At 39.2% G+C, this 9,266-nt stretch overlaps 1 protein-coding gene across 1 annotated transcript in view; it reads left to right on the forward strand.

Moving 5' to 3' along the window:
- Positions 1-6,887, forward strand: part of STX6 (syntaxin 6) — a 52,038-nt gene extending 45,151 nt beyond the window's left edge. The window contains exon 8 of the mRNA XM_072648483.1: positions 2,724-6,887. Within this exon, the coding sequence (XP_072504584.1) occupies positions 2,724-2,800 (77 nt within the window). The 3' untranslated portion in view covers positions 2,801-6,887. The remainder of the gene's footprint in view (positions 1-2,723) is intronic.
- Positions 6,888-9,266: the final 2,379 nt, after the last annotated feature.

Genomic DNA, 9,266 nt, shown 5'->3' on the forward strand with positions numbered 1-9,266 from the left:
CCTCTTCCCTTGGATATTCTTTCCTTTCTATGTTTTTGTGTCAACAGTTCTCTCCTGGTGATTTTACCTGTCTGACCACTTTTGACTTGGGGTGTCTTCTAGGTTTTGCCCAGCATCCTTTTCTCTTTAATGCCTATACTTTATCACTTGATGATCCCATCAGTTCCCACGGATTCAGTTATCCCAGATTCCCAGTTGATTTTCAGATTTCTATCAACAGTGTTAGACTCTTTCTTGAGCTGCAGTCTCACATTACCAGCTATCTATTTGGCACGTCCAGTTAGATGTCCTGTAGGCATCTAATGCAATACATCAAGAACAGAACTTATTTCCTCCCACCACCTTCCAGACCTTCCCCTTCCCATATCCTTCCATTGCCAGATTTTGTAATTCTTACTGTCTCTTGAATACTTCCCCTTCTCTCTAAGGAGAGGCACTAAGTTGTCTTCTCTCGACTTCATTTCTTCCCATCTAATGCACACTCATAATCCTCATTCCCAGTGGTCACGTAGGGAAAGAGAAAATAAACTCACTTTATTTTATGTATATTGGATGATTTCTTCCATCAGTCCAAAATGCAGTTGTTCAACTTTCCTTTTGAAAAACATATGCCTGAAGAAAAATCTCCCCTTTTTGTGTTGCTTCCTCTTTTCTTAATGGTTGAGTTAGATGCTTTAGCTTATTCGTACAGATGGTTAAGAGTGCTTACCTGAGGTCAAAAGGGAGGGGTCACGTGGTTATTGCCCCACATATTCATACTCAAAGGCAGTGGTGATGAGAAGTACACCAGGTAACAGATGCAAGGGGTTATCTGTTATCCAGTCTGTGCTTCACAGAAGCAGTTTATTACTTCAGAGGAAAATAACTTAAAAAGAACATTCTTTGCCTGTTTTAGCTTGGGCATAACACATTTTTCCTTGCTAAAAAGTCCCAACTTTAATGCAGCTTAGAAGACAGGGAAGGAGGTGGTTGATAAATAAGAAAAGACCCATAGAAAAGCACAAAATGAAAACCTATATGGCACTAGAATTCTATGGGCCCCTCAGAATAGCAGGATGTTGGGAATAATAAAAACAGGAAGTATATGTAGGGCCTTCCTCTCTCTGTTTTTTGCAGGAAGCATATTCACTATGTGTCTTGAGAAAGGTTGTGCTTTTAAATTAAGGTGAAACTTTAAAAATAAATAACCAAGGTCTATTTTCAAATAATTCTGAAAAATTTACTTGTCTGTTTAAAAATATGAATAAACAAATTTTAAGAAAGCTGTTACTTGCCCCAGAGAAGTCCTGTTCACTACTGACTACTTTGAAATGCTTTCTCACAGTAGAGAGGCGTATATTTTGAGCATTTGGTCCAAATCGTCTGTATAATAAGAATTACACCGTACTTTTGCCTCTTCGGCCAGGTCTTCCTGGCCTGTAAACATCTCTGTAAAATCCTCATCAAGTAAAATAATGAAAATTTGTTTTTTAATTTTAGTTTAATTAATGTAGAATGTTCTTGAGGGATTTAAGCTTTTTTTTTTTCCCTTCCTGTATTCTGAAGATTCAGACCTTTTTAATTTGGAAGATAATACTCTGTACTTTGAGTAGTATATTCAGTTCAAGGGGATGGATTTGTGCTCACAGTCTAGCCTAGCTCTTTGGTAGCCAAAGGCACACACCTCTCATGCTTACCTTAGAAAGATTGTGGAAATAGATAACATTTGTATTCAGTGGCCTCCCCTACCTTGCTATTTAGGACCCACTTTTGATTTTTAATACCTTCCATATATTCAGGGGACTAAAGCTATACCCCTCAGCTGCTCCTCCACATTCTACCTCCAACCCCAGATTCACCTGTTATGGCCTATATACCTTAAAACTCTTTTCTCTGAAAGTCAAGAATAAGATGTCTCACCCCCCCGCCCCCCAAATGTACTGTGAACTTATGAAAAGGTTCTGGGCACAAGCTGCATCTAAGGAAATATCATTCAACTGTTAATGCACTGCTAAACTTCCTTAACTGAGCCACTCTAACCATTTTACTTTTCCTTTTTCTGCCACCATGATTGGTGCTGAGGCAGAAAACTTAAGAAGAAGATTCTAGGAATAAACATGTATTTATTGCTATTACTACTGTGATAATTTAGCTCATAGTCATCAAAAATTCAAAAAGTACTGTATAGAATTAAGATACATGATCTCCTCATTATCTCCATCCCAAACCAGCTTCTGTCTTCCTTCCACTTTCCATTAGCACCTAGAAAAGGAGTTCTGTTAAAGTTTGCTAATTTGATTTTCGGTAAATAATTAAAACATAGTCTTTGCACTTGTAGCACTAATATCAGCAAACCCCGATCTCCCTTATTTTTAAGCAGTATAGGAATCAAGCAGCAGGAAGCTGAGATCAGGTTTTGATTAGAACCTTTGTACACAAAACAAATAAATACTTGTTTCATGATATGACCTTTCTGGAGACCAGCAGAACTTGCACTTTAGACCAGGAACAATGCATATTTGCAGAACACTGACAGCAGGTCCAACTTTGGTGTTCAGTTTATGTCAAACATTGTGTAGCATTGCAGGGTGGGAAGGACCTCTGGTCACCAAGTCTCATCCCTTCCTGAAGCACCCTTGTCAGGCCTCTGCTTGACAGCCTGCGGCTATCAGCAGCTCTGTCACCTGTTTCCTGTAGCACATGTCTCTCTGTGGAAAGTTGATGCCCGTCTTCTTGCTTTTCAGATCGTCGGCAGTGGTGCGCCATCATCATTCTCTTTGGGATCTTACTGGTAGTGCTCATTCTCTTTCTGGTGCTGTGATGGACAAGGCTTCTTTGGATGCTGCTTGTTCCCCATCAAGAAAACGTGAGGAGAGAATGGAAAAGTCAGCACAGTTAATGTTGCCACCCTTTTTATTTTGCTCCGAAGAACTCATACCCCTCGACTTTGATTTTCTCTGTAAATCAATGCTCGTGGCAGCTGCTGCTGCATATCAGCCTTACAAAGTCCTTGGAGGTACAGTGGAAGCTGGACTCCCTCCCAGGTGTTGTGACTCCCAGCAGGTGTGCATTGCCACACCCACTGTGCACACAACAAGCTGCTGTTTCTCTCTCCTCCCTCCGAAGTGCAGGGAATGAATCAGCAAATGTCGGTTATGTTGCTTTGGTGAGGTCTTTCCACCTTTTCTTGGGGGATTTTTTTCTCCCTCCCCTTTTCCCTTTATCAAATGCCACTGTCTTATCTAAAACAAACTGTTCTAGAAGCCAGGCTGCTGGGTGTACTTCACCTCCACCTTTGCTGGTCATTAAGGAGGGGAGAAGACTCAGAACTGTATCCACTAACAGTAAATGCGGTGAATGCTGGGCCAGGGTGTCACTTCACCCAGACTCCAGTAGAAGGGTAAGTGCTAGTACCAGATTCCCCAAGTCCTGTTTCATTCAGTGGAAATTGTGCTCACTGAATATGGAGAAACCATTTGGGGTAAAACAGATGTGAGCTAAGGCTCTGAGTGCTTCAGAGAGAGTTTGCATCCTTAGTAAAGCACTGAGAGCAGGCAGAGATCTGAATGTACCCTCCGTGGCTTTCTGTTCCCCATATAACCCTAGCCTTCACTTGGTGCACATTCCATGCTTAGAAGGGGTTCCCTAAGTCTGTCACTGCAGTCCACTTCATGGACTACTTGAAAGGGTTATATAAACTGCTTAGTTAGGAGTTGTCTTGTTCCCACTCCATACTATTGTTTTTTGTTTAGGTTAGTTTTGGGAGGGAATTGCTGCTGTGTTATTCATTCCAAGGCTGAAAATCAGCAAGCTAAACCTCTGCCCTGGACCAGACTTTTCTTACCTGTTTATAACGAGGGTGGCTGGGTGATCTTGGGTATTTGTTTGCTTAAGGAAGCAGTTGATTTTATGACTGTCTTCTATTTGAATAACTGAGCCAATTCCAAATGAAACTGACAAATGCTTTGTGATACTTAGTTTAAGGTAATTTTCATGGAAACCCAGGCTGCCGACATACTAAAAGTCAGGCTTTTTGATTATTCTTCAAATGCCTCAAACACATGCACATGTAAATAGGATATTTTTATAACCTTCCCTAATGAAAAACTGTATGAAAGTAGCAGTTTCTGATCCTGGGTTCTCAAAGGCCATACGAGGAAGGCCTAAGCCTAGTTAAGTTAGGAGAGGTTCCTTCCCTGAGGTTGGCTCCCATGTGATGAATTGCTTGGGCCCCAGTAACTCATGAGGACTTGTGCTCTTTGTGGAGGGAAGGAGGATCCACATAGATGGAATTACAGGGTCATGGAAGAAAAGGAATGGCTCAACCGAAAAGCGGGATGGAATTTCAGCCTTCTCTTGATGGTCCTTGGCCTTGTGGGTCACTCCTCAGTATTTGCCTCTTTCCTCAGTTGTAATTATGTATTGGTCCAGGCTCATTTTGAATTGCAATTTTTAATACTGGGTATTTGTAATGCTTTTCAGAAAAGGATACCATCCTTTTTTTTTTTTTTTCAGGATCATGGTAGGTGAGGAAATTTGACTCTGTGGATGCTAAAAAATGAATTTATAAAATAAAAGGGATGGTTGATATCCGTGTTTACACTCCTTACTCAACTGATTTTGATGTATTATAAATGATTACTCTTTATTGTTTTTTAAATTAGCAAAAAATAATTTTGATTTTCACGAATGGCTTCTTCACTCATAATCCACTGATACTTTTGTAAGGTTCTAAGAAAATCAGTTTTGTGGTTGTCTTGATGTGTGCATATATAGGTACAGACATAGATATAGAGACATATATATATACACACACATACATATATACATATATCTCTTTCAGACAAGGAAAGTCTTCAGAGCAATGAAATATATCATCATTAGGTACATATGGCTAAAATGTCACCAAAACAAATAGCCAACATTAGAAAAACCATCAGGTCCACCTTGGGAGAGGCAGCAAGCCAGTGTCTTCAAGTCAGCATGTGACCATTTCAGCAGCCTTCCTTTTGTCTGACTTCGGCTAGCCTGGAGTGTTCAGGTGTACGCAGAATTACTGGAACCACTCATCATTAGTGCCTCTGTTCTACTCAGAAAATGAAAAACTAGGCTTCTCTGTACTCTTCTGAAGACTCAGAGCTTGAATTTACATCTGTTGTTCTCTTATCCCCTGGATCCCTTTTTTCTTGCTCTTTTACTGATCTTTTTTTTTCACTCGCAGAGATTTAAGAACAATTTCCTATCATAAGACAGCAAGAAAAAGTAGTTTTAAAAGTTTTTGAGTTGGGCAAAAACCATCTCTGATCCTCTGAGGGCTTTTCTGAAATAAGCCAGCTCCAGATACTCTTGCCACTCTTAGGGCCTAGTGCTATGTGGAAAGAAGCAACTAGGCTTGTGTGTTTGTCTCCATTTTTAGTAGAAATTGTATACTTTGCGTTACAAATTAAATTTAGGACAAAACTCCAAAGGGAATATAATGAATTTGAAAATGATTGAAAATGAAATATAAAGATTGATTAGACAGTGTGAGAACCAAACTCATTGAATACCAAACCAAAACTCATTGAATAGACTTTTCTTAATTACCAAAGTTTCTCTTAAAGCCCATGCTTTAGAGTCCACTCACTAGCATGACCTCAAACAGTGACTGGCAGCAGCCCCAAAACACAGTCAAGCAGAACCAACCTGATGCCTGCTGAGTTTTGAGGAAATGAAGAGAATTCACTAGTCTGGAATCCCTCAGTTTAAAATAGACTGTTAATTCAGGGGCCCTGCCTCCTCCTGCTTCTTAAGGAGCTGTGCTTTATTAATCAGCATCTTTAAAGTAAATAAATAAATGAAGGAATGAAAGAGCCAGGCCTTCCCCCAAACCCAAACTCTGGCCAAGCTAAATAGAGCCAGAGTCTGGGCATGTTGTTTGCTGTTTGCGAAGTCAGTCCCTGTGAGACTGGTATGAACTTGCAGAGCCTCGGAAAACCTTCAGCTAGGGCAGGGAAAAGAAAACTACCTGCCTGGAGGCCCTTGGGGATTTGGAGTGGCAAAGATTTCTTCCTTAGTTCAGTGGAGTTAATGAGGTCTTAATGGAAACTTGGTTGGTTCCCTTGAATTTCTTTTTCACCTTATTGCCTGTGGAATTGTAAGAACATAGGGGTGCATCAATTCCCAGGGCTCTGGCCTATGAACTGTGTGTGGCAGTTGAAGTTTTCCTTTTATTGTCTCCCACACCCAGGCCCATAGTCATTTTGTAAAGAATTTACAGAATTAAATAGCATGCATTAGTCAGAGGGTGACTAAGAAGAAATGTTTCTTAGAAAGGTGTTGTAGGTGACAGTTCATAGATTTGGGGAGAATGTCTGCTACGGTGTTAATACAAGGTCCAAACTGAAACAATGGGGCACTCCTAGCCCCGATGTTGTGGTGGTGTGTTCATGTGAACTGTAAGATGTCGGCACACTGTGTGTTCTGTACTGTAATACAACGAGATGTTGCTTTGGGTGTTTTTTTGGTGTTTTTATGGTCTTCTACAATCTTAGAATTCCTGCCAGAGCAGGAGAGGAGAGGAAACTTGGCAGCCTTCTGAAGCTCTGCTTTTACCCACAATTGAACAGACTGATGAGTCTGGTAGCCAACAACTTGGCAACTTTTTTACCTCAGGAGGTTTTAAGGACTGTGAAAAGAAATCTAGTTGACAACTGTAACTGAAATCTGTCTCTGTTAAGTATTTTACCCTCTGTAAGTAAAAGAGTGGTTGCCAAATTTTTTTCTTGGTTGATCTTTCTGGCTAGAAAGTGACCTTTTCCATTAATAAGAGACATCTGTAAGCATCCATGTTATTTATTCCCTCTTAAAAGAATCCATTTCATTTGGTGTTCTGTAAATTGTACATTAAATGCAACTGTGTACTTTAATTGTGTTTTTCAATATATATACATAGTACCTTAACTTCAAATCGTATGCAGCAGCAGGAAAGGGAAACAAAGCATACATTGTGGATTTTGTCAGCTGGGAAGGTGCAACCTCTAAATCTCTTTTTGGTGACTTTCTTAAAATTCCACTTTTTAAATTGTTTTTGTTGTTTTAAATCAGAAACCACTTTTTAGCCCACGTCATCAGTATTGAGGCGATAGAACCAAAGGGTTCACAGACCACTATGCACTCTCTGCCAACACTGGCTATAAACGCTTGATAATTATGACAGTGCCCCATGGAAAGAGATTACTCTGAATACCTTTACTCATCAGCAGTCTGGCTAGTCTAGGAAGTAGGCACAGGGCATGAATACTGCATTTGTGCTTTTGAATCAATGACCTCTGAGTCTCTTTCCAAGTTATAAAATTTTGTGTTTTAATGGATTGGGTCTTTTTTCTGCCCAACCTTAGAAATTTTGCATATTTTAAAATGAGGCCTTGTATTATAATCCCTTCTCTAGTTTGGTCTTTTGAAATACATGGGATATACAGTAAACTGAAGCAATTTTAAACTTTGGTCATTGCCAAATAGAAATAATATCTCTTTTGGCATAACTAGATACCACCTCAATACTATAAATGTCAGTGTGCTCTGTTTGAGGTGTTCAGTCCCAAATCGGCTAACTTTCTGACTCTCAGTGTTTGACAATTAATAATGGCTGGGGTTTCAGGCTGAGAACCCAGTCAGTGATTGGCCTTAAGTTTTACGTTATATCAATGAAACAGAAAAGTGCTGTAGAAAAACCATTCTAAAACTTCAGAGGTGGAAAGAATCTTTAAAGATCGTGTGGTTGAGCTCTCATTTTTACAGATGGGGAAACTGAGCCTGGCCCCAAAGACAAGGTAGACACTTAACTGTAATTAGGTAGTGAAATGCATTTCCTGTTGCTCATTTAGAACTGGGACTTTCTCTCATTTGCCTGCAGAGATTTCACCCAACAGTAGAGAAATTGTGCAGAGAAAAAAAGTGTCATGTGCATGGCTAGTCATTTGAAACTGACCTTAATAACATATTACTGTTAATGATGACCATATTAAGATTAAGTGCATTTTAATTTTCACACATAGTGATCCACAGTAAAATAGAGGTCTTGAAAATATTCCCATCTTTAATAGATAAACATTGATATTTTATATCCATTGAAAACCTAGAAGGAGTTTCATTTATGTCCAACTCATGTGACCTATAAATGTGACCCTACTGTTGTGGGACTATTTTATTACCATAGTTTCTTCCCAGTATAGTTAGAAGTAAATTAGTTCCCCCTGTTACTTAAAAACCTGGTGCTATCAGTTGATGATCAGTTTTTTACTTTTTTTAGTCATTAACATAATATCACTTAATGTCATATGTCTCTCTAAACACTTTGTCCAGAGCAGCAGCTTGCCCGTTGGGCACACTGCCGCCTTTGGATCATAATGACCAGTTCTGCTAGTCATAGCCAGTCTTGGGTAAGAATGAATGGGATATACATGATTTGATTTTTATTTTTTCCTTGGTTTCTGAATTACTGAAATCTCAAAGCTACTCTTAGTTATTTACGCAATATTACTAGAGCATTGTTTCACTGATAATGGAACAAATCTGTTTCTTTACCCTTACCTCCCTTATCTTAGAAAGTCCCCAGTGCTCTACTCCAGCCCTGTTGTGCATTAACAGTAAAGTGAGGATTGCTTTCCTTCTCATCTGCAAAATATAGTTGTTACCTGGGATGCTGGCATACCCATTAACCAAAATCAGAGTGAGAAGCACTGTACTAGTATAATGTTATATAGTGAAATAGAAATGATCGAATCTGCATGAGACTAAAATGTTGCCTTTTTTTTTTTTTAATTAGCCCCGTAAAGACAAGTAAAAGACAGCCATGCTGTCTACTAATGACTTTTGGAAGAGCTTTTTTTGAAGTTGAAGTGATTATTTCCTATGATCAGCACTGGGTTTTGGTAATAAAGACCCCAAACTCAGATGACGGGAGTTATCTGTAAGCCATCTAAGAGAAGGAAGTTGAAACTGAAAATTTTAAATATTTATGAAAGAAGGGGAATGGAAAAGTGAAGATTAACCATAAAGTTTGAATAAATGAAAACTTGCCAAGCATTGTTTTTTCATGAGCTATTATGTATTGTATTTAGAATTGTAACATAGAAAATGGCAAAGCTCAACAGAAATTGTCCATTGTTTGTAAGGGGAGAAGGGAAAAATGCCCTTAAAACTATTTAATTAGGGGCAAGCTGTGAAGAAGAGTGGAATCAAAGTTTTAAATTATAGGAAGTCTATGCATGTATTTGTGGAGCTCTACCCCAGCCATTGTTGACATT

Source organism: Notamacropus eugenii, chromosome 2 (genome assembly GCF_028372415.1).
Source record: "Notamacropus eugenii isolate mMacEug1 chromosome 2, mMacEug1.pri_v2, whole genome shotgun sequence".
Lineage (NCBI taxonomy): Eukaryota > Metazoa > Chordata > Mammalia > Diprotodontia > Macropodidae > Notamacropus > Notamacropus eugenii.